We start from the raw sequence: 25,731 nt of genomic DNA on the forward strand, positions 1-25,731 counted from the left end.
TTGGCTGCGTTGGGTCTTCGTTGCTGTGCGTGGGTTTTCTCTAGTTGCGGCGAGCGGGGGCTGCTCTTCATTGGGGTGCGTGGGCTTCTCATTGCAGTGGCTTCTCTTGCTGCAGAGCACAGACTCCAGGCTCTCAGGCTTCAGTAGCTGTGGCATGCAGGCTCAGTAGTTTTGGCACACGGACTCAGTAGTTGTGGTGCATGGGCTTACTCTGCGGCATGTGGGATCTTCCCGGACCAGGGCTCGAACTCGTGTCCCCTGCATTGGCAGGTGGATTCTTAACCACTGCGCCATGAGGGAAGTCCCAATGTCTCTTTAATCTAAAATAATCCCCCTGAATAAAGACGCAGACCTACTAGAGAATGGACTTGAGGATACGGGGAGGGGGAAGGGTAAGCTGGGACAAAGTGAGAGAGTGGCATGGACATATATACACTACCGAATGTAAACTAGATAGCTAGTGGGAAGCAGCTTCATAGCACAGGTAGATCAGCTCGTGCTTTGTGACCACCTAGAGGGGTGGGATAGGGAGGGTGGCAGGGAGGGAGACGCAAGAGGGAAGAGATATGGGGACATATGTATATGTATAACTGATTCACTTTGTTATAAAGCAGAAACTAACACACCATTGTACAGCAATTACACGCTAATAAAGATGTTAAAAAAAATAATCCCCTCGCTTTTTTTGTCTTTTGTCTTTCAAGACAGTTGCAGAGTTCTGGCTAGTTGTCTTTTGTCTTGTCAAATGTCTCACAATCTGGATTGTCTGATTATTTCCTCATGACTAGATTCAGGTTAAAATTTTTTGGCAAAAATATGTCATGGATGATATGTATTGCTCATTACATCACATCTGGAGTGACAGAATGTCAATTTGTCCCATTATTTGTGAAGCTAACTTTGATCATTTGGTTCCATTATTTGTGAAGCTAACTTTGATCATTTGGTTAAGGTAGTTCCCCCTAGATCTCTTCACTATACAGGTTCTGTTGTAGGCAGAATTTTGGCTCCCATGACCTTCTCTCCCTGTGAATGTGTTATATATTACATGGCAAAAAGGACTTTGCAAATATAATTAAGGTTACCAATCCAAAGCAGGGAGATTGTCTTGGATTACCTCAGTGGGCCCTGTGTAATCACAGAAGCCCTTAAAAGTAGAAGAGGGGAGGTCAGAGAGATTCAAAGCAGAAGGATTTGATGCTTTAGAGCTTGGAAATGGAGAAGATCATATGTTAAGGAAACGGGACTTCAGTCCTACAATTGCATGGAACTAAATTCTACGAACAACGTGAATGAGCTTGGAAATGAATTTTAGATGCTCTTCCCCAGAGCATCTAAAAAGGAATGCAGATACTTTGATTTTATCCCTGTGAGACCCTGAGCAAAGAATCCAGCCATGCAGTGCTGGACTTCTGACCTATATAAAGTGTGGAATAATAAATTTGTGTTGTTTTAAGCCTATACATCTGTAGTAATTTGTTACGGCAGAAATAGAAAACTAATGTAGGTACTTTTCCTTTTGTAATTAATATGTAAACTGTGGGGTGCTACTTTGAGATCATGTGAATATCTTGTTTTCCATCACTCAAGGATCATCTATTGATTATGCTTATCTGAATCAGTTATTACTTGGGTGAGTACAAAACGGTGAGTTTTGAATTCTAGCATTTCTTGTAGGTTTATTAGCTGGTGTTCTTCTATAAAGAAGAGCTTCCCCCTGCCATTTAAAAACATCACTATGACCTTATGAATTCTCTTAAAATTCAGTGTATTATCCAATACTATTAATGTTCTTTTGAAATTAAGTTTGGCAACTTCGAACATAAAATTTCAAAATTAAATATACTCACATTCTATGCTCAGCAAGTCCACTGATAGGTTTATACTCAATAGGAATGTACATATGTGTTCAGCAAATGATATTTACTAGAATGTTCATAGCAGTACTGCTTGTAGTAGCTAAAACCTGGAAAATAACCAAAAGTTGATCAACAAGGTAGAAGGAATAAATTATGATATATTTGATATATCCCACAAAGGAATACCATACAACTAAGAATGAATGATCTACAATGACACACAACAATATGGATGAAACTCAAAAAGTTAATGTTGAATGAATTTCCTCAGTCTGGTAAAGGGTATATACAAAAACCCCACAGGGACTTCCCTGGTGGCACAGTGGTTAAGAATCCGCCTGCCAGTGCAGGGGACATGGGTTCAAGCCCTGGTCCGGGAAGATCCCACGTGCCACAGAGCAACAAAGCCTGTGCACCACAACTACTGAGCCTGCGCTCTAGAGCTCGTGAGCCACAATGACTGAGCCTGCATGCCACAACTACTGAAGCCCGTGTGCCTAGAGCCCGTGCTCTGCAACAAGAGAAGCCACGACAATGAGAAGCCCACGCGCTGCAACAAAGAGTAGCCCCCACTTGCCGCAACTAGAGAGAAAGCCTGCACGCAGCAAGGAAGACCCAACGCGGCCAAAAAAAAAAAAAAAAAAAAAAAAAACCCACAGCTAGCCATCATACTTAATGGCGAAAACCTGAGTGCTTTCCCCCTCTAATCAGAAACAAGGCAAGGATGTCTACTCTCACCACTTCTATTCAACACTGTACTGGAAGTTTGAGCTAGAGCAATTAGGTAAGGAAAAGAAATAAAGGGCATTCAGATTGGAAATGAAAAAGTGAAACCATCTCTGTTTGCAGATGATATGATCTTGTATATAGAAAGTCCTAAGGAATCCATTAAAACACTATTAGAACTTATAAGTGAGCTCAGCCAGGTTGCAAGGTACAGGATCTAAATACAGATATCAATTATATTTCTATAGGACCAGTGAAAAATATAAGGAAACATTTTATTTACAATAACATTAAAAAGAATAATATACTTGGGAATATATTTATCAAAAGAAGTACAAAACTTACTCTCTGAAAACTACAAAATATTGTTGACAGAAATTAAAAAGACCTTAAAAAATGGAAAGACATCCCATGTTCACAGTTCAGAAGAGTTGATATTGTTAAGATGGCAATACTATCCAAATTAATCTATGGATATAAGGCAGTATCCATCAAAATTCCAGCTGTCTTCTTTGCAGAAATTGGCAAGCAGATCCTACATTTCACATGGAAATTCAAGGGACCCCAGAATAGTCGAAAGAATATTGAAAGAGAAGAACAAAATTAAGGGACTTGCATTTCCAATTTCAAAACTTACTACAGGGGCTTCCCTGGTGGCGAAGTGGTTGAGAGTCTGCCTGCCGATGCAAGGGACACGGGTTCGTGCCCCGGTCCAGAAAGATCCCACATACCGCAGAGCAGCTGGGCCCGTGAGCCATGGCCGCTGAGGCTGTGCGTCCGGAGCCTGTGCTCTGCAACGGAAGAGGCCACAGCAGTGAGAGTCCCGCGTACCACAAAAAAAAAAAAAAAAATTACTATAAAGCTACAGTAATCAAGAGTGTGGGACTGGCATAAGGACAGACATATAACTCAGTGGAATAGAATTGAGAGGCCAGAATTAAACGCTCACATTTTTGGTCAGTTGATTTTTGACAAGGGTGCCAAGACAATTCAATGGGGGAAAGAATAGTCTTTTCAATAAATGGCATTGGGACACTTGATATCCATTTGCAAAAGAATGGATTTGGACCCCTACCTCACACCTTGTACAGAAATTAACTCAAAAATGGATCAAAGACCTAAATATAAGAGGTAAAACCATAAAACTCTTAGAGGGGGGCTTCCCTGGTGGCGCAGTGGTTGAGAGTCCGCCTGCCGATGTGGGGGACGCAGGTTCGTGCCCTGGTTCAGGAGGATCCCACGTGTCGCGCAGCGGCTGGGCCCGTGAGCCATGGCCGCTGGGCCTGCGCGTCTGGAGCCTGTGCTCCACAACGGGAGAGGCCACAACAGTGAAAGGCCCGTGTAACAAAAACAAAAACAACAACAACAACAACAAAAAAACTCTTAGAGGGAAGCATAGGTGTAAACCTTTGTGACCATGGATTAGGCAATGGTTTCTTACATATGACACTTAAAGCAGAAGCAATCAAAGAAAAAATAGATAAATTGGACTTTGTCAAAATTAAAAACTTTTGTGTATCAAAAGACACTATGAACAAAGTGAAAAAACAGCTCATAGAATGGGCAAAAATATTAGCAGATCTTATATCTGATAAGGATCTAGTGTCTAGACTCTACAATAAAAAGACAATCTAGGGCTTCCCTGGTGGCGCAGTGGTTGAGAGTTCACCTGCTGATGCAGGGGACACGGGTTCGTGCCATGGTCTGGGAAGATCCCACATGCCGCGGAGCGGCTGGGCCCGTGAGCCATGGCCGCTGAGCCTGCGCGTCTGGAGCCTGTGCTCCGCAACGGGAGAGGCCACAACAGTGAGAGGCCCGCGTACCGCAAAAAACAAAACAAAACAAAACAAAAAAACCAAAAAAAACACAATAACATACCACTTCACACTTACTAGGATGGCTATGATAAAAAAAAAGATGGATTATAACAAGTGTTGGTGAGAATGTCGAATAAATGGAACCCTCATAATACTGCTGGTGGGAATGTAAAATGGTGCAGCCTTTGTGGGAAACAGTGTGGCAGTTCCTTGAAACATTAAAAATAGAGTTACCATATGATTCAACAATTCTACTACTAGGTATGTACTCAAAATAATGTAACACATATGTCCACAGAAAAACTTATATACTAATGTTCATAGCAGCATTATTCATAATAGCAAAAAAAAAGGGAGAAAACCCAAATGTCCATTGGCTGATTAATGGATAAATAATTTTTTTTCCATACAATGGAACATTATTTGGCAATAAAAAGGAATGAAGTATGTACTTACACATGGTAGAACATCAATGAACCTTGAAAACATTATGCTAAATGAAAGAAGCTGGTTCACAGAAGACCACATATTGCGTGCTTCCATTTAGGTGAAAATGTCTAGAAAAATAGGCAAAGTTATGGAGACCGGAAGTAGAATTGTGGTTTCCTAGGGCTGGAGTGAGGGGTTTGGGAGGAAATGGGGAATGACTGGAAATGGGAACGGGGTTTCTTGTTGGGATGATGAATATGTATAAAATTGATTGTAGTGATGGGTGTACAGCTCTGTGGCTATACTAAATCTAGTGAATTGTTCACTTCAAAAGGTTGAATTTTAACTTTTTTTTGCGAGACACGGACCTCTCACTGTTGTGGCCTCTCCCGTTGCGGAGCACAGGCTCCAGACGCGCAGGCTCAGCGGCCATGGCTCACGGGCCCAGCCGCTCCGCGGCACGAGGGATCTTCCCAGACCGTGGCACGATCCGTGTCCCCTGCATCGGCAGGCGGACTCTCAACCACTGCACCACCAGGGAAGCCCCAAAAGGTTGAATTTTATGGTATGTGAATTTTATCTCAATTATCAAAAGAGTACTTACTATATGTTTCCATTTATATAAAGAACAAAAACAGGTAAAAAAAAAATCTAGGCTGTTAGAAGTTGGGACAGAGGTTGCCCTTGTCAGAAGGGAAAGTAGTTACTGGAAGGAAGCATGAAGGGGATTTCTGGGGCACTGATAATGGTTTGTTTCTTGATGTGGGTGCTGTTACAGGAGTGTGTTCATTTTGTGAGCATTCATTGAGCTGTACACTTTTGATACCAGTGTTCACATTTCTCTGTGTATACGGTACCTCAATAAAAAGTTAAAAAATTTTAAGCTCTGTAAATGAAAGCAACAAACATAGGAAAATATTTGAATCGAATATTACAGAAGAAAGGTTAATATCTATATAAAGAATTAAATCTCATTTATAAGGAAAGCATCAGGACCCAAATAACTAAGTTGGAAAAAGAAAAGATATGAATAAACAATTTCCAAAAGAAACAGTAATTCTAAACAGAATGCACTTCTACTTTGATTTTATTAGCAAATGACTTGTTTAAATTATAGCTATGCTGGTGAGATTGTGGTAATGTTGCTTTGCTGTAACATGGCTGATAGCGCTGTAAACTGATAAAAATCCTTTGGGAATGCACTGTAACAAGTATCAACATTTACAAATATGTTCATTATCTTTGATTCAATAATTCCAATCCTGGGAATGAAGCCTAAGAAAGTAATTCAACTAGAGACATCGTATTAATGAAGGTGTTTCTTAGAACAAAGGAAAACTGGAAACAACCTGAATAAATGTTTAAATGGTTAAATAAATAATGGTACATCAGTGCTATGGAATATTATGTAACCACTAACAATGATAATTTTGAACACTAGAAGTAATTTGAAAAATATTTATTTGATCATGAAAACAGAAGCATGCAAAATTATATGAAAATATTGGGTGGGTTTTTTTCTTTTTTTGCAGTTTTCATTAGTGTTAAATTGTTTTATAATAAAAACAAACAAAAAATTCAATGTTTTGCACCTGGCCATTATACCACAAGAAAGAGTTAATGAAGCTGGAGAAATCCATAATGGTGGAGGACATCATGGAACTTCTGGAAAAATAAAATCTGAGGAAGGAAATATGGTTGAATTCTACAAATTCATGAAAGGGATAGGTAGGTGAATGAGAAGTGTTGCATAAAATCTTGGAACGCTAGAATTGGAGAGCACCTCCTAATGCTTCTAATTAACTGATCAAGTTTTTATTGAATAATTGAATGCCTATTAAGTCCACTGTTAACCTGCACATGCTAGGCTGGTCTCTACATGGGACCCTGACTTTACTTCATGCCTCAACCCCTTGCAAACTAAGAGGCCTTCTTTATATATTCCGGTCTGTACCAAGGACTTCTTTCCCTGAATATTTACAACAGCAATTTGTCGATTAATCTCATAATTGAATCAATCACCTAATCTAAGTAACCAAATAATTATCATACACACTAAAGTATTATTCTGAATATGAATTAAGTTTTTATTGAATACTTCCCATGTGCCAGGCAGGAAGAGTTGACTTCATAATCTCATCTAAGCATCTCAACAACCCTGTGAAACATGTATATTATATCCAAAAACTGAGGCTCAGAGATGTTAGGTGATTTGCTCAAGGCCACACAGTGTCTGAGCTGGAAATTTAACCTAAGTCTAACTCCAAAGACTGCACTCCTAACCACTAGGTAATACAGTTTCAATTGTATTGTGTGTGTTTTCTATCACTAACTAGATTTTTAAGACTACGAGGGCCAGGATTTTATTTTCTGTATCCTTTGTAGTCTCTTCATTGCTATGCTAGCTGCTCTACATAGTCAGTACTCAATGAATACTTAAGGAAAGCCAAAATGGAGCTGTAGCTAGCTGAAACTACCAGTTACTTCAAAAAGGATTTATATTTTAGATAGATTCATTGGTGACGTATTCATAATGGATTATTTAAAGGAAACAAGGATATTTAGGCCCATCCTTAATCTCCAAGATGTCTTGGTGGAAGAGAACCACACCTTCACAACCCTTGGTGCTCCGTTCTAAGAACTGATTAGGCTGGATGGGGTTTTAGGGTCTGACACCCGGTTTGATCTTTCTTTGATTCTTCTGCTCCTCTTCTGTTTCCCAGAAACTGCTAGCCTAAAAGGGCTTGTCTCCATGCTGGTGCTTCTCCTGGTTTGGCTTTGCTTGCTGCCATGCCTCCTTTTCTTGTGCATTTAAATGAGGTATGGTACCCAAAGAGGCCAGTATTGAAGTCCAATACACCAGGTTTTACCAGTAAGGTGGTCAACAAATAATTATGGTGTATGTCAGGCAAGTTATGCCTCTGAGCCTCAGTTTACTCATCAGTAAAATGGAATTAAATAAGCTCCCTCCTCTAATATTTCAATATTGTCAGAATTTCATAGATAATATTTAGTTTAACATTTATAGGTAGCTGGAGGTACACTATGGAGAGACTGGGGCCTAGAAATCTATATGGGATTAATTATCTGTGTACAGGTGGTGGTTGAAATCATCTTCTATTCTCCTGCTGACTGCATTAGGAAACACCCACAGTTGAGGGTCAGGGCTGAGGGGTTGGCGTCAGATGGCTGTCCACAATCTGGTAGGGTCCTTGGGAAAGATTTCAGGGGTGAGGTAACCTCATGTAGAAAAGAAAGCTTAGTAAGAATGAGAGTTGAGTTGGAGACTCCCCAGTGCCACCTCTCACCCCCCTCCCCCACTCCTGCCAATCACCGATTCTGACTATCAAGGCACAAAGGTAGAAAATCCCTTGGGGTTTCAGGCCATGAAGACTCTTATTGTCCGGCTCTGACGCTGAGCGAGGAGAATGGGAAAAGGCTGCCCTCCCCCCCTTCTCGCTCCCTGCCACGCTGAGAGAGAGAGGGAGAGAGAGGGAGAGAGAGAGAGAGAGAGAGAGAGAGAGAGGGCGAGAGAGGGAGAGAGAGAGAGGGCGGGCGAGAGAGAGAGAGAGAGAGAGAGAGAGAGAGAGAGAGAGAGAGAGAGAGAGCGGGCGAGAGAGGGAGAGAGAGAGAGGGCGGGCGAGAGAGAGAGAGAGAGAGAGAGAGAGAGAGAGCGGGCGAGAGAGGGAGAGAGAGAGAGGGCGGGCGAGAGAGAGAGAGAGAGAGAGAGAGAGAGAGAGAGCGAGAGAGCGAGAGAGGGGGGTGGGGGGTGGGGTGGGGGTGGGGGGCGGGCGAGAGAGAGGGCGGGCGCGAGAGAGGTGTGTGTGTGTTGTGTAGCGAGGAGGATTGGGGGTGGGATTCCATGACGTTACCGGCTCCGCCTCCCGGTGTATAAAACAGGCGGTTGGCGCGCGCAACGACCCCAAGCAGCCGCTTTGAAGCCTGAGCAACCGAACTCGGCAGCCCCAACCCAACTCGGCTGAACTCAACCTCACCGAACCCTATCCGAGACGCTCCGCGCCCTGGGCTTGCAACAGCTCCCCGGTAAGCGTTGGGGGCCGACAAGTGTGTCGGAGGGGGCGGGCGAGGGTCTGGGCATACCTAGGATTCTCTGGCAACCATGGCATGCAGTTGCATCAACGCGGCCGTGACCTGTTGCTGGCGAGACCCCAGCCCTGGGAGCCAAGGCTCCCATTTCCACCTCAGCCCCAGACCTTTTCTAGATGGGGGCATAAGAAACTGGGAGCCGAGTCGTGGGGCATAGGGCGGAACCCCTCCTCTCGGGTGTGAGCAATTTCTGGCTGCTCAGGGGCCCCCCTCGGGGGGCGTCTCCAAATCTTTAGACGTCGAAGCCACGCCTGACTGTTGATGCTTGCTGGTCAGCCTTGCGGGGCGGGAGGAAGTGGGGGAACATTTGCTTACCCCCCTGGGCGATGCCAGCGCCAGTTACACAGTGTGGGCTTGGAGAGGAGGGATGGAACTGAGTCGGTGCTCACTTTTGATCTGTAGCCGAGGTCGGTCCCCCCTCCCTCCGGGAGATCTAGGAACCTTGCTTATTTGAAGCCCTGGGGGAGAGCGCCGAAAAGGAATGTGGATATTGGGTGTGAGAAGGGGGTTCTCCCCAGAGCTGCTGGCCTTTCCTGGGTTGAGTTCTGTTTAATCCCCAAAGAGCCACAGGCCAGGGAACGGACACAATTGAGCTTCTCTGGCTCCTGGGTTGGGGTCTAGGATAAACGCTATAGTTTCCCCGCCAAAGAAAGAAGAGACTAATATTGATTGAGCACCTACTAGGTGCCAGGCCACTGAACTATAGGGAGCTTTCACATGCCTTTTCTGAAATTAGTCCCTCCACAAACCTGTGAGGTATTGTTATTCCTACTTGCATATGAAGAAACTGAGGTTAGAGGAAAAGTGACTTGCCTTTGTCCCTTCAACATCCTCCTCCCATCCCCCCCAAGCTCCTTTACTTGGTGGAGTGGGTACTGTAATTCACTCTTAGAGCTTAGGGATAATGAGCCCTATTGAAGGTCTTTTGTCTTGTTTTTCACCAGATCCTTCCTAGCATCCTCTCCAATTCCAGCTAGAATGCTGTGGCAGGCGCTTTGCAGATTTGGTCAAAAGCTGGTACGCAGACGTACACTGGAGCCAGGCATGGCTGAGACTCGCCTTGCTAGATGCCTGACCACTCTGGATTTAGTGGCTCTAGGTGTGGGCAGCACATTGGGTGCAGGCGTGTATGTCCTGGCTGGCGAGGTGGCCAAAGATAAAGCAGGACCATCCATTGTGATCTGCTTTTTGGTGGCCGCCCTATCTTCTATGTTGGCTGGGCTGTGCTATGCGGAGTTTGGTGCTCGGGTTCCCCGTTCTGGTTCTGCGTATCTCTACAGCTATGTCACTGTGGGTGAACTCTGGGCCTTCACCACTGGCTGGAACCTCATCCTCTCCTATGTCATCGGTGAGATGGTGGGGCAGGGGGGAACTGCACAGCCAATGAAGGGGCATGGAGTCAGGAAATCTGGGTGGAATGGTGAAGTGAGGTGTTCATCATTCGCAGGACTTAAATATCCATAAATGCGTGTATTTGTTGGGGGGCTGGGAGGTTGAAGTTGTGGAGAAATTGTTTGTTCTACTTACCTCTGTCTTGGTGTCCTTAATTGACTGGCTTTGGTTCTTAAAAGATAAGAATAGGTGAAAATAGCAGGTATTCTTGTGAGACTGGTCTGGGGGAGGGAGGAGAGGATAGAGGAAACTTGACCCCGTGTTTCTGCCTCTGGTCCACCAGGTACAGCCAGTGTGGCCCGGGCCTGGAGCTCAGCTTTTGACAACCTGATTGGGAACCACATCTCTCAGACCCTGCAGGGGAGCATCTCACTGCACGTTCCTCATGTCCTCGCAGAATATCCAGACTTTTTTGCTATGGGCCTTGTGTTGTTGCTCACCGGTGAGGCAAGGGACAGGGACAGTGACGGGGGTGGGGCTAGTGGGGACTAGGCCTGGGAGCTTGTGGAGGTGAGAGCAGTGAGAAAGAAGAAGCTGGGAAGGAAAGGTCTGCACATAGAGGCAAGGAAACAAAGCTTGGACTGAGGCCTTTCTTTCCCACAGGATTGCTGGCTCTGGGGGCTAGTGAGTCAGCCCTGGTTACCAAAGTGTTCACGGTGGTGAATCTTTTGGTTCTCGGTTTTGTCATCATCTCTGGCTTCATTAAGGGAGATCTGCACAACTGGAAGCTCACAGAAGAGGACTACAAACTGGCCGTGGCTGGACTCAATGACACCTATAGGTTAGGAGATTCAGGAGATGCAGAGCTGGGAGCATGACGGGGAACAGAGGGATCTGCGCTGAGGGATTCTGGATTGGCAGTGGGGAGGAATGGGATCCTAGGCCTTGAAGACCCAGCTAAATAGTTGGGCCTGAGAGAAAAGGAACAAGGGTTGGCTGAACACGCTCTTACCTTTTCTATCCCTTCTTTCACTTTAGCTTGGGCCCTCTGGGCTCTGGAGGGTTTGTGCCTTTCGGCTTCGAGGGGATTCTCCGTGGAGCAGCGACCTGTTTCTATGCATTTGTTGGTTTCGACTGTATTGCTACCACTGGTAACACAGTCATTCCGTTCCGTATGGGGCTCGGGCATCTGTGTGTGCTCAGGCGGTGTGCGGGTTGGAGTGGTAGAGGAGCGAACTTGCTTCTCTGATTCAGAACCTTGTGCCCCTTCCTGCAGGGGAAGAGGCCCAGAATCCCCAGCATTCCATCCCCACAGGCATTGTGATTTCACTCTTCGTCTGCTTTTTGGCCTATTTTGGTGTCTCTTCGGCACTCACGCTCATGATGCCTTACTACCAGCTTCAACCCGAGAGCCCCTTGCCTGAGGCCTTTCTCTATACTGGATGGGCCCCTGCCCGCTATGTTGTAGCCATCGGATCCCTCTGTGCTCTTTCTACCAGGTCAGTGTCAAATGTTTATTCTCCTCTGCTGTCAGAGTCTCAGGTGATAGCATTCCACACCAGAGAATACCCCTTAAAAGGCCCTTAAGAAGTCCCTAAAATGGCTGTGAGCAGAAGGTGGAGACTCGTTAAGCTCACAGTCTTGAGGAGAGAGATGCCCAGTCAACGCCGCTCTGGGCGTACTTCTCTCCAGCCTCTTGGGTTCTATGTTCCCCATGCCTCGGGTGATCTACGCGATGGCAGAGGATGGCCTCCTGTTTCGTGTCCTTGCCCGGATCTACACCGGCACACACACCCCCATCGTGGCCACTGTGGTCTCTGGCATTGTCGCAGGTGAAAACTCGTCTTTGCCCTTCCCCTCGTTGTTTCAGCAACTCCGTTCACTTTGCTCTTGCCTTCGCTCATGTTTTCTGCCCATCAATTTCAGCATTCATGGCATTCCTCTTTGAACTCACTGATCTGGTGGACCTCATGTCAATTGGGACCCTGCTTGCTTACTCCCTGGTGGCTATTTGTGTTCTCATCCTCAGGTGAGACTCCTTTCCTCTGCACACTGTGGTTTGGATTTTGATTCTGAGATGAGGAGTCATGGGGATCTGCTCCTCCTTCCTCCTCTTCCTTCATCATCCTGACTTTCTTTGAGGAATATGGATATCCCTCCCTGCCAAAAGGAATGGCTACCCTTAATGGTGATGAGGAAGGTTAAGCTGCCTGGGAGAAGATGGTATAGTGGTTAAAGGTTCTTAATACTGCCATCTTCCTCTTGTCTCAGGTATCAGCCTGACCAGGAGATGAGGAATGAGGAAGGTGAAGTGGAGTTGCAGGAGGAGGAGAAGATCCATGAAGCAGAGAAGCTGACCCTACAGGGACTATTCTGTCCACTCAGCTCTATCCCCACTCCACTCTCTGGCCAAGTTGTCTATGTTTGTTCCTCACTGCTTGGTGAGCACTGGCATTTTTCTCTTGGGTCAGCACGATGGGAAGGAGGGGAGTGTGTGGCATTTGGTGGCTGAGAGCGGGTGACCTTCCTTGGAATGGGGTGCCTAATGTCTTAATATGTTGCTCTCAAGAACTGGTTTTGATGTTTCTCAACTTGACCCTTGAAGCTCTACTGCTGAGTGTCCTTTGCCTGGTGCTGGCCCAGTGGTCCACTCCACTGCTTTCTGGAGACCCAGTGTGGATTGCAGTGCTTGTGCTGCTCCTGATGCTCATTACTGGGATCACTGGAGTCATCTGGAGACAGCCACAGAGCTCCACTCCACTTCACTTTAAGGTAAATGACCTCTTTTTTTCCCCTCCACCAACCCATCTTGGAAGAATACGTTCCAGATACCTTGTAGTCTCATACATACTCTTTCATTGGACAAGAAGGGAAAGATATAGGAGCATACCTAGGCCAAAGATGTCTTCTCTGACCCTTCCTGTTCCATTTCCACAAATTCTGCATATTCTTGGAGTCCCATATGAGGTACACTATATGAATGGACACTGAAATACACAGCATGAGTAGGAGTCGGACTCTCCCTTTCCTGGCTTGAGTAGGTTAGGGGTCTCTTTCTATATCACCCTGTGGTCTGTACAAAGAAGATTTTGCTTTGTTCCCAGGTACCTGCTTTGCCTCTCCTCCCACTAATGAGCATCTTTGTGAATATTTACCTTATGATGCAGATGACAGCTGGCACCTGGGCCCGATTTGGGGTCTGGATGCTGATTGGTAGGTATCCACTTGGGAAGAGTAGGCCTCTCGGGTCTCCTTTCCTGCCTCCTTTCCCTCTTGGTCTCGAGTAGGAGCCCTATTAAGCCTTTACAGGCCACTATTTTTCCTACCTCACAGCTACCTTTCCCTACTAGGGTTTGCTATCTACTTCGGCTATGGGATGCAGCACAGCCTGGAAGAGGTTAAGAGTGACCAACCCCCACTCAAGTCTAGGGCCAAAACTGTAGACCTGGATCTCAGCAGTGCCTGTACACATTCGATTTGACATCATCACACCTGAATGCTGTCTGTTCTCCCCGCACAATAATGGAGAGTACTCCTGACCACACAGAGAGCTAGGCTTCCCATGGGATGTTGGTGGGGGAACACAGATAGAGCTCTGTATTTATTATGGAGTGAAGGATGTGTCTGCTCTTTCTTGTCTTTTTTTTTCCACTCGTCTACTTTTTAACTGTATCTGTAGCTGCTTACTGGCTTTAAAAAAATTGTTATTAAAAGAAACTAGAAATAGAAACTATGTCTTGTTCTTTGCTTGCTAGAGATGATATGGAGCCTGACTTTCAGTGTGGAGAGCTTCAGATAAGTGTCCTTTGTTTGCTCCCGTCACCACAAAAGTATCTGCTGTGCCTGTGTGTGCTTCTTGTTGGCTTGGGGTTTGAGTAGGGTGGTGTAAGTAGCCATCAAGTCTAGTCACACTTCAAGGAACGATCTTGAGATATGTTTTCCCCTTGCTACACAAAAGGTTAGGTTCTGAATAAGTAGACAGCAACACTCGTCTCTGGGATTTGGGGGTGGACTCTGATCTCAACACTGGCATTGGTCAGGGCCTACACTGAGACCATTGTCTTCTGTTCTACCCCTTCTAGTTGGAGCAGTCCCAGGCTCCTATGACTGCCTGGACAACAGAAATTTTGGCTGTGGTGTTTAGTACTTCTGGGAAGGGGTGGACAATAGGAGAGGATGGGTAAAGGACTGTGTATATGTATAGCTACTGGTTGTTGTAAGGAAACAGAGGTTAGAGCTGCTCAGACCAAGAACTATTAATTCCTCCATTTACTCAACAAACATATGAGGAGGGCCTGTAAAATGCTAGGTCCTTGCTGGGTGCTGGGGATACAAACATGAATAAAACATAGTCCCTGCCCTCAAGGAGCTCACGATCTAGTGGGGGAGACAAGCATGTAAACAGGAAACAATGCTATTTGTCCCAGGGCAGGGGTAAGTGCCAAGAGCTGCAGAGGCACAAAGAAGGACGTGCTTGACCTGAGTGCACCCTGCGGCTTGTGGGATCTTAGTTCCCCGACCAGGGGTTAAACCCGGGCCCTCGGCAGGGAAAGCGCAGAGTCCTAACCCCTGGACCGCCAGCGAATTCCCTTGAGTAGGTGTTTATGAAGTGGACTGAGGGGAGGGCTTATCTGCCAGTGAACAGTGTGCACAAAGCTGTGGAAGTGTGAAATGGCGTACTGTATTGGGGGTATGACATATAGTTTAATGTGACTGGAGGGCAGCATATATGGGGTTGTGGTGAAAGGTAAGAGACCACATGAATGGCCTTGTATACCCTACCTAGAAATTCAGATGTTATCTTAAAATGGTGTGTGTGTGTGGAGCGGGGGAGGGGGTATTGTCACTGAATGATTCCAGGCAAAAGGGGTGGTTGGATTTATTAGTCTGGCAGCAGCAAGTAGGATGGCTTGGAAGAGGGTGGGGGAAGTTAGAGCAGTGTGATAATAGCTGCCATTTATTCAGTATTTATTTTATGCCAGATACTGTGCATACAATCTCTTTTTAGTTCTTGCAATGACCCAATGAAGTAGATGTTATGGGAATTATTTTTTACAGATGAGGAAATAGGTTTGGGGTAAGAAGTATGCTGTAGGTCACATAACTTGGAGTGATCAGGGCTGGGATACGCACCCAGTTCTGACTCTGCAGCCTGTGCTCTTTAACCACTGTGCGACATTGCTAGCAGTAATTAGTTAGGAGAGCATCATAGTCATTTGGGCAAAATATTTCAGGATTTTTGGTCATTTGGATGTCGGAGGTAAGAAAGAAGTGGACGACTTAGATTTCTGGGTGAACTTTCTGGGTGAATGATCAAATTACTAGCCAAGATGGAGAGCGTAAGAGGAAGAGCATATCTGTGGAAAGATAAATTCAGTTCCAGATATGCTGAGTTTATAAACATGTACATGAGTTTAGCTTCATATAGGTGAAGATACATAATCACCCATTGGAACTTGGAGCTAGGCTAGAGGTCTAGGCTAGAGTTATAGATTTAGGAATCATCAACTCAGAGGGCAAATGAGTATGTAATGGAAGCTGTGTGTGGGGCTAAAGATTGCCTTGGGGCAAAATAAACAATCAAAAAATTTTGAAGCACAAATGATATCATTTCCTTTATGTGCAAATAACTCATAAAAAATAAGAAAGATGAATAACTTGATAGAAAACTGAGTACAGGATATAGTGTTCAGAAAGAGAATATAAGATACCAACAAATATAAAAAACCATACTGAACCTCACTCAACAAGAAATGCAAGTTAAAACAACCATGAGAATTCAGTTCTTACCTTCCAGACTGGCAAAACAAATTTCGATGACAAGGCATTGGCAAAAGTGAGGGTAAACAGGCAATCTTATGCATGATGGGGATATACATTCTTGTGACTTTTGCGGAGGGTAATTTGATGATACCAGAATTAAAAACACATTCTTTTTGATCTGACAATTTCATTTATAGGAATTAAAAATTTACGTATATGAGGATATTTACAGTAACATTATTCATAATAGCGTAAAACTTGGAAGCTACCTGATGTGCACCGGCCAGGAACTAGTTAAGCTATATTAATTCAGTGGAAGACATACAGCCATTTAAAAGATGAGATCTTGCTTTCCTGGATATAAAAGCTCATTATAAATCTAGGTTAAATAAAACAACATGGCATTTACTCAAAAAAAGAAAAAAAAAGATAGAATTATATGTGCCAAGAGGTGATATGGAAAGAGCTCCAAGTCACACTTTAAGTAGAGACAAAACAAAATGGAACAAAAACCCCAAGGTGCAGAATATTTGTGTGAAAGAGCAAAAGAGGATGCATTTATACCTATTTTTTTTTCTGGAAAAATTAACCAGAAACCTCTGGTTTCTCCTCTGTACTTTTTCAGTTTTTCACCAGGTACAAACATTATTTTATTCTTTTAAAAATTAAAAAGAAAATTTTTTTTTGGCTGCACATATGGGATCTTAGTTCCCTGTCCAGGGATCCAACGTGCGTCCCCTGCGGTGGAAGCGTGGAGTCTTAACCACTGGACCACCAGGGAAGTCCCCAAACATTAGTTTTAAAATTCCTTTAAAAAATCATTATGATAGTAAAAGATTGGAGGAACTCTAACATTGAAGTGATACAGGAGGAGGACTCAGTGTAGGAGGAGGTGGAGACAGGAGAGTGATATGGAAGTCTAGGGAGGAAGGGACCTCTCAGGAGCAGTCAACAATGCCAAAGGCTGCCTAGAGAGCCGAGTTAAATAAGATGAGGACAGAAAGGGTTCATTGGTTTTGTCAGTAGGTAATTGATCATTTCAAGAGCAGTTTCTGTCAGATGGTAGGGGGTACTGCAGTGGATTGTGAATGGAGGGTGAGGAAGAGGACCTGGGCTATAGGCGAGCATTTCAGGGCACCGCTGGAGGGAGCTGAAGGAGAGGTTTGGGTTTTTTGTTTTGTTTTGTTTCAAGATGGGCAATTCTTGCATTTACATGCTTAAAGGAGATTGTCAGTGGAGAGAGTGATAAATCCCTGCACTACCGTTTAAATAAATCTTTTGTGAAGGAAGGAGTAGTCCTTTGATTTGGTACTCTAGGTCTTTTTTCATTCAGTGCCATGTTTCCCAGACCTCAGACAGGTAAGTATAGCCTTCATGAATTTTTCTCTTTTTGTGTAATTCCTGTACTGTTTAAAAAAAACCCCACCAATTTTTAAGCTTAAATACACTTCTTTGAAAAAGAAAACATTTTACCACTATCATAAGTGGAAAACAAAGTATTTTCCTAATACACATTAAAATATCCAACTATTAAAAATGTTTGGCTGTGCACCACCTAAAATAATCACATACACCATATTTTGGAAACAGTTAACACAGTGAATAGTATCTCCATAGGACACTATGCTTGAAGCTGGAGTAGAAAATTGCTTTAGGCATGGTCTAATCTTGATCTCCTCAAGGAGCCAGAGACAAAATTGAACCAAATAAGTACAAAGTGGGAAATAATAGGTATCCTAAGAGAGGTCTGAACGAAGTACCATGGGAATTCACATGAAGGAGTTCTGCGAAGTCTTCATGGAAGCTGAGGCTTTTAAGCTGTGCTTTAAAGGATGGGTAAAATACGTAATTTCAGATATGGTGGGAAGCATTTCAGGAAGAAGGAACCTTGTGCACAAAGGCAAGAAGATGGGAAAGTTTATAATTCAGTTTGCCCAGAGCCTAGGATTTTGAAGTGGTGAAGTGGAAAAAGAAGGCAGGAAAGGCAGATTCCGGTCACTCTTGAACTCAATTTCAGGGCCTGCAAGTAAAGGGCAGGAAGTGTGTGGATGAGAGTGTTATAATATGTGAAGGAGAGAGTGGGTCTGTGATTTGTTTCAATGAATTAACCTCAGCTACCTACTCATGGTTATACCCTAGATTTTGCCAGAATGTCACCTCTGAAATCACTATTTCAAACATCAAATTCTCTGTCTACATCTTCCCAAGCTCCAGCTCATTTGCTCAAGTAACCCCACTGCAACAATTCTTTGACCGCGTGAATCTTCCAATTCACTACTCCCCTGCTCCCCAGATACACCTTCTCTGTGTTTATCAGTTTCCTCCAATCTTTGCTTGTTCCCTTTACCACTTAAATTTCTGAATTTATTATCATTATCACGCTTGCGAATATCTTCACCTCACTAGGCAATACTCCACAGTCCTCTCCACCCCAGCCGGAGGAATCCAAACATCTTCTCCATACTTTCACCTGTGTAGCTCAGGATTGTTGGAGGCAATCACACAGCTGGGCAGATTAATGATCATCAACCTTGACCAGGTCCTCAAAGGGGATTTCTGCCGGAAATCATCTTTTTCTCTCCGATTCCCCTGCTCGCTGAAACAACTGTTTCTTACCTTCGTCACATTCTTCAAATCTCTCCCTCCTACTCTCTGCTGTTGACTTTGCCTCATACTTTATTGCAAAAACGCATGCCCATCAGATAAAAACTCCTTCATCTTCCTGTGGATTTTTCTTTTAATGGAAATAGCTTTTCTTTTTTTCCCCTAATGATAAAAATGTGTTCATTGTAGGACATTGAAAAACTGAAAGATATAAAGAAGAAAGCAAAGATTCTCCCAAATCCCAACACTCAAAGATAAACAGTGTTAATATTTTGGTAAATACTCTTCCAGACATTTTCGTTCAAATATGCATACATAAGTGTTTATCTTTTCTGTGAGACCTTTTCAGTTTACGTATTAGTGGGATTGGTTGGTCACTGTAGCCACTTGTCTCTTCCCATTCACACCCAGGTGGAGACCATCCCAATAGTTTTCTTAAATTGAAGTGTATAGTTGATTTACAATGTTCTGTTAGTTTCAGGTGTACAGCATAGTGATTCAGCTTTGTTGCAGATTCTTTTCCATTTATAGGTTATTATAAGATATTGGCTATAATTCCCTGTGCTATACAGTAAATCCTTGTTGCTTATCTATTGTATGTGTAGTAGTTGGAACTCCCTGTATAGTAGTTTTTTAGTCACTCAAATCTATAAAATTATACTTTTTAAAAATTAATTAATTACTTGATTTTTATTTTTGGCTGCATTGGGTCTTCATTGCTGTGTGCGGGCTTTCTCTAGTTGCGGCGAGCAGGGGCTTCTCACTGCAGTGGCTTTTCTTGTTGCGGAGCACGGGCTCTAGGCGCATGGGCTTCAGTAGTTGTGGCATGCAGGCTCAGTAGTTGTGGCACACGGGCTTAGTTGCTCTGCGGCATGTGGGATCTTCCCGGACCAGGGCCCCAACCTGTGTCCCCTGCATTGGCAGGCGGATTCTTAACCACTGCGCCACCAGGGAAGTCCCTACACCTTTTTGAGCAGTTGGTAACTTTTTTCTTTTTTTAAACTCAGCAGTGATATAGGCATTTCCCAAGTTTTATACCTCTACGTTGTTTTCACAGCAGTGTTTTTAAAGGCTGTATAAGTATGCCACTATATGGTACTAATGTACACTAGGTTGTATAAATAGTCCACATTTAACTAAGTGAACACTTAAGAGACTTACAATGCCTCAGTGAACATTTCTGTTAATCTATCTTTGCAAAATTTTCCAATTTCTTCTTTAGGAAAATTCCTAGAAGAGGAATTGTTGGGAAACGGTACACACATTTAAGACTTTGATACCAATTGCCAAACTGCCCTCCAGAAAATTTGCAGTAATTTGTACTCCTAACGAACAGTACACAAGAGTGCCTGTTTTGTGCCTCTTGTCAATTTGAGGTTTTGTTAATCTTTTTAACCTTTGCCAACCCGATAAATGAAAAAAATTCACCTTGCTTTATTATTTGCATTTCTTTGATTACTGGTGGGGTTGCACATCTCTTTATGTGTTTATTGGCTATTTATATTTCTTCCTGTGCAAATTGTCTGACCATGTCCTTCGCTGATTTATGTGCTAGACTAATTGTTTTTTTTAATTTTAAGAGCTCTTACTGTTTATCTGTTATATATGTTGAAAAAATATTTTTCTAATCTGTGGTTTGTCTTTCAACCTTGCTTATAGTACCATTCAGAAGATTTTAATTTTTATGTGGTAAAACTTATCATTATTTTTCCTTTTGATTCTGGTTTCAGGTCACGTTTAGATCTTGTCATGTTTATAAAATACTCACCCAAACTTCCTTTAGAAGTTTTATGACTCAATTTAATCTTTGATGAATCCAGAATTCATTTCGGTATATGAAGTAAGGCAGGGATCTGGTTTTATTTATTTTTTTAAATGGCTATCCAGTTGTTTCAATACTTTTTCCGGACCAGCTCTTTTCTCCACTGATTTGAATCATTTCTATATATACTCGGGCCTGTTTCCGGACTCTATTTTGTTCCGTTTATCTGTCTGCATGCACTATTACCATACAGTTGTATTTACGGTAGTTTTAATATCTGGTAGAAAGTAATAAAAAAAAATAAATCAAAAGCATAAAAAAATATCTGGTAGAACAAGCCCCTGTCCCTTACTTTATTATTACTTTTGTTTTTAGAATTTTCCAGACTATAATTGCATATTTACTCTGGAGGTGTTTTTCTTCTTTTAACAAGGTGTAATGCTACCTTCTGCACTACTTTGCATTCTCGGTTGCTTACTCTCTTTTAATCCAGTCTATTAACGAGAGTCTTAATAAGCGCTCATTAGAGTCCAAGCTGTTCACCTGCCGTATGTAACAATCTCTTTCAACATTTCTGCACTAAGTTGTTAAAGGGTTGCAGTGGAAAATTTATAGTTTATGCTAGGGGTAAGGTAAGATAATTTACAGCATGTTGAGTGCTGCTTAATGGTATTTTACTACTCACTCTTGCATGTCCTCCCCAGTATGTACCCGCTTCTTTTATGATCTCCTTTCCTCTTCTCTCTCTGACTTTTTTTTTCTGTCTCTTCATTCTCATTTACTTGTAACATCTAGAGAGGCCATCTAGATCAAAACCAAAAACGTTGGGGCTACCCATACAACATAAGGATGTTTTACCCTTTCTGCATATTTTCCTTTATTCCACTGGCCCTTTCAGTGCAGTGGTGCCAGCTCAGTAAGTAGCCCTGACTTCGGAGTCTTATTTGCAGTCAGTATTAATCAACAGAGTCATTTGATTCCTGTATGCCTGATATAATCTTGGATAATATAAGATCTATCCTACTACAGACATTATTAATCGCTAAGAGCTCTAAAAGGACCCCTGTGGGCTTGAGAGCTGAGGTCTAATTATTGTCCTGTTTCTTCATCTGTTCATCCATGAACAAAGGAGTTATGCTAGAGCCAGGAGCTTGGGTGGAATGATAGAAGTTGGGAGCCCTTAACTGCCAACCAGGAAATGGGGAGTGATAATGGGAACTAATATTCTTTAAGTACCTACCATATGCCAGCCACTGTTCTAGATGCTTTGTGTACACTATTCCATTGAACCAGAAGCCTAGAATTACTTTTATTCCCATCTTACAGATGAGGAAATTGAGGCACTGAGATTCTAAGTAGCTAGCGCCGGCTCACGCAGTACGTAGTGCGTGAGGATTCAGTCAATTATGGGATACTACCATACTTCTTCCCCTGATTTAGCAATCTAGGGTTGTGAAATATATATCAAGTTGCAGGATTTAATAGAGGAGGATCCAAAAGAAAAGTGGTTAATAGCAGTATTTCCTGTCTTCCCCCAATTCTTCACTATACTATGTGATCTAGATGCAGAAAATTTTGAAGAGGGAAAAGAAATTATTTTTAGAAATCCCATCTTTTCCACGATAAATAACGACTGACTCTGAGACTCTCAGGGTCAGGAGGCAACTCTGTTAGTGTTCCCAGACTTCAAGCCACAATCTCTTCTCTTCATCTTGTTAGCCAGCTCCACATCTGGCTTGACTGAGGTGCACAAGGCTTAAAAGAGGGGTATGTGAGGGAAGGGGTGGGAGGCTTGTTAATGCTTTGATTTGGCGTGTCCCCAAATTTGGAGGCCTCAGGCCTTAACACTGCTGTCTCTGAGTGGAGATTTCAGTAGAGGCCAACTCCTTGGTTGCAAGCATCACTCGTAGATTTAGCTGGAATCAAACATGTTCACATATATATATTCCACACCATCCCTGAAACCATTTGTTTGGAGTTGGGTAGGACCCCTGCCCTTGCTATGAGCCTGCAGGGGAGTCACTGTGTAGTTTCCTTCAGATTTGACAATGGCAGGGCAGCAGAAACATGTCTTGGGACTACAGGGTTTTTCAGTCTCCTCAACTTTTTTTTAAATTAATTTATTTATTTGTTTTTGGTCTTCGTTGTTGCTCGCGAGCTTTCTCTAGTTGCAGCAAGCGGAGGCTACCCTTTGTTGCTGTGCGTGGGCTTCTCATTGCAGTGGCTTGTTGTGGAGCATGGGCTCTAGGCACGTGGGCTTCAGTCGTTATGGCTCTCCGGCTCTAGAGTGAAGGCTCAGTAGCTGTGGTGCACGGGCTTGGTTGCTCTGAGGCATGTGGGATCTTTCCAGACGAGGGCTCGAACTCGTGTCCGCTGCATTGGCAGGCGGATTCTTTTTTTTTAAAATAAATTTATTTATTTTATTTTTGGTTATGTTGGGTCTTCGTTGCTGTGTGGGCTTTCTCTAGCTGCGGCGAGTGGGGGCTACTCTGCATTGTGGTGTGCAGGCTTCTCACTGCAGTGGCTTTTTTTAAATTGTGGAACACGGGCTCTAGGTGCAGGGGCTTCAGTAGTTGTGGCTCACGGGCTCTTAAGAGTGCCGGCTGAGCAGTTGTGGCGCATGGGCTTAGTTGCTCCGCGGCATGTGGGATCTTCCCGGACCAGGGCTTGAACCCGTATCCCCTGCCTTGGCAGCCGGATTCTTAACCACTGCGCCACCAGGGAAGCCCTCCTCAACTTCTTATATTTCTGACCTTTGCACTCTTGAATAACCAGTGGGCAACACTGTTTACTTTCCGTTCCTTCCTTCCTCCCTCCCTCCCTCTGTCCCTCTTTCCCCTGCCTCCTTCCCTCTGTCCCTTTTCTTTTTTTCTTTCAAAGGCCTGCTCTCCTCTTTCCTGTAACCCTTGCCATCTGCACTCTTCCCGCAGTAACTGCAGTATGTTTCAGTATTTCACTATACTCCCTCACTTTCATTGATTCTCACCCTGGCCCTCTGAACTGCATCCCCAGAAGTTCACGCCGGGACTGTGCCCAGAAACTCATGCTTCGAGATGAAGGGAAAACGTCAATTGGGAAAGGCCTTTCTCAGACATCACTATGGGGGGAGGAGCTTTCCAAGCGTCTTCACTGGCACTGTGGACTTGGTTTGCTCCGGGAGCACTGTGGCGTCGGCGGTCCCGGCGGAGGTGTACAAGTTAGTTGTTTCTAACTAGCAAGGAGATGCGGTCGTTAGGTCAACACTTTTTAAAGCGGCCCTGAGGCAGTGATTTTGAACTATGGAGCTGACTCTCCAGTGAAGAAAGACAGGGAAAGACAGGGTTTCAGGACTTGGATGAAGGATGGGGAGTGGTGCGGCGGCTCGGGACTTGGATGAAATATGGGGAGTGGTGCAGCGGTTCGGGACTTGGATGAAGTATGGGGAGTGGTGCGAAGGCGCGAGGTGGGGGTGGGGGCGAAGGGCCGTCAGTGATTGGATGCTTAGAACGTACGTGCGTCAGGGTCGGGGTCGTGCGTCAGGGTCGGGGTCGGGGGTTTTTGAACCAATTAGGCGGATCGTCCTTAAAAAAGTGCGACGAAAATTTCCCGTGAGCCGGGTTCTCGTCGCTGGACGACCTGCCGCTGCCTCTCAGTAACTGCTTTTTCTGGGTTTTAAAATTTCCTCAGCGTTTTTTTTTTTGGGGGGGGGAACAACTAACAGGAAACATTTGAAAAGAACTTTATTGAGAAGGTGGAGATTAAAGGACAGAATATTAAAATATTTTCTTATTTCGTAGGCCTGAACCAGAGATTTAAAAATGGACGCCGCTGATTTACGTTTCATGGACTTTACAGGTATTTAGCTTTGCACTAGAAAATGTCACACTGTTCGCTACCTTATCTAAGATCTTCTGAATGGGGCTTCCCTGGTGGCGCAGTGGTTGAGAGTCCGCCTGCTGATGCAGCGGACGCGGGTTCGTGCCCCGGTCCTGGAGGATCCCACGTGCCACGGAGCGGCTGGGCCCGGGAGCTATGGCCGCTGAGCCTGCACGTCCGGAGCCTGTGCTCCGCAACGGGAGAGGCCACAACAGTGAGAGGCCCACATACCGCAAAAAAAAAAAAAAATTACAGCTAGATCCTGAAGTGCCTTTCCATTGTCATCAGTTAAAAATAAATTATATCCTGTGTAGCTTTAGGTTTAAGAGCGTTTTTCTGTATTTTAATTCTTTTGAAAATTGGTACTCTATGGATGATATATTTTTTTTGCGGTACGCGGGCCTCTCACTGTTGTGGCCTCTCCCGTTTCAGAGCACAGGCTCCGGACGCGCAGGCCCAGCGGCCATGGCTCACGGGCCCAGCTGCTCCGGGGCACGAACCCGCGTCCCCTGCATCGGCAGGTGGACTCTCAACCACCAGGGAAGCCCTCTGTGGATGATATTTGTGGGAGTTCTTAGTAAACAGAAGCAATTCGATGGACTAGAACACCAGATTCCTCGACCATGCCAGATACGGGAGAGTTCACCATGCTTCTTTTTTTCTGGGGACATGATTAGACCTGTGGTACATTCGCATTCACGTTCATATAATAATGAAATATGTTGTAACCAGGGTGGCTACAAATCTATGCTTTAAAAAAGTTTAGGTCAGTATTTTGTTAATGCTTGTCATTTTAAAACAACAATAAAGCCAACTACCACCTACCTGGAGATTTAATTTAGGATAGACTATCTTAAAGATATAAGTATTGAGTAGGGATTATGACTTTTAAGTATATGGTATTTGAGACTTGGTATTTACATAAATATTTGAAGCACACAGAAAAGTAAGGAGAATAATATAATGAACACCTCTAAAACTACCACTAAGTTTTGTTGAATCTTCACATTTTGTCATATGCTTCAGATATTTCAGTGTTCCAAAGAATGAAAAGATTGAGGTGCCTGTTTTTCATCATTTGAAATATTACATAAATTGTATCATTTTGTATAGTTTTTTTTCCTGCAACTTGTATGTTTTGCTCAGTATTATGTTTTGGGTGTTTACCCATATGGATATTTTAGCTCTAGTTCATTTATTTACACCGCTGACTAGTAATAATACATTGAATATAAGTGTACCACAATTTATCTAATTTCAACAGCATTACAACATTGTGTTTTGTAGTGTTTATTAGGAGCTTTCAAAAAATTTTGACCGCCACCTATGGCAAGGAAATACTATATTTTACATCACATCCCAGTATCAAAAGTTTAATGAAATCATTTTACCCTTATTACACACAGCACACTATGATATTTCCTATTCTATGCTTTTTCATTTACAAAAAGTTGGTTATGACTCACTAAATTTATTT

General features: G+C 43.7%; 2 protein-coding genes across 3 annotated transcripts in view; both read left to right on the forward strand.

Annotated features, from left to right (window-relative positions):
• The first annotated feature begins 8,723 nt into the window (after window positions 1-8,723).
• SLC7A3 (solute carrier family 7 member 3) lies at window positions 8,724-24,233 on the forward strand. Of its 2 annotated transcripts, XM_060086576.1 has the most exons (12): window positions 8,724-8,875; window positions 9,883-10,286; window positions 10,614-10,772; window positions 10,934-11,111; window positions 11,309-11,421; window positions 11,547-11,769; window positions 11,963-12,102; window positions 12,197-12,299; window positions 12,542-12,711; window positions 12,876-13,042; window positions 13,375-13,483; window positions 13,621-13,955. In XM_060086576.1, exons 2-12 carry the CDS (start codon window positions 9,917-9,919, stop codon window positions 13,749-13,751), a joined length of 1,863 nt encoding a protein of 620 aa, XP_059942559.1. In that variant the 5' UTR covers window positions 8,724-8,875; window positions 9,883-9,916; the 3' UTR covers window positions 13,752-13,955. The 2 variants fall into 2 exon arrangements, with proteins under 2 accessions (XP_059942559.1, XP_059942561.1); XM_060086578.1 differs by lacking the exons at window positions 13,375-13,483; window positions 13,621-13,955 and adding an exon at window positions 24,176-24,233.
• The window catches only part of TEX11 (testis expressed 11), a 378,612-nt gene continuing 366,315 nt past the window's right edge, over window positions 13,435-25,731 (forward strand). The window contains exons 1-2 of the mRNA XM_060086496.1: window positions 13,435-13,483; window positions 24,176-24,233. Coding sequence (XP_059942479.1) covers window positions 24,197-24,233 — 37 coding nt within the window. The 5' untranslated portion in view covers window positions 13,435-13,483; window positions 24,176-24,196. The remainder of the gene's footprint in view (window positions 13,484-24,175; window positions 24,234-25,731) is intronic.

Source organism: Mesoplodon densirostris, chromosome X (assembly GCF_025265405.1).
Source record: "Mesoplodon densirostris isolate mMesDen1 chromosome X, mMesDen1 primary haplotype, whole genome shotgun sequence".
Taxonomy (NCBI): domain Eukaryota; kingdom Metazoa; phylum Chordata; class Mammalia; order Artiodactyla; family Ziphiidae; genus Mesoplodon; species Mesoplodon densirostris.

Coding starts and splice junctions, on each gene's coding strand:
- SLC7A3 (XM_060086576.1), top strand. CDS start 9,917: ATGCTGTGGCAGGCGCTTTGCAGATTTGGTCAAAAGCTGGTACGCAGA. Junction 10,287..10,613: donor CATCCTCTCCTATGTCATCG/GTGAGATGGTGG, acceptor CTGGTCCACCAG/GTACAGCCAGTGTGGCCCGG. Junction 10,773..10,933: donor CCTTGTGTTGTTGCTCACCG/GTGAGGCAAGGG, acceptor TCTTTCCCACAG/GATTGCTGGCTCTGGGGGCT.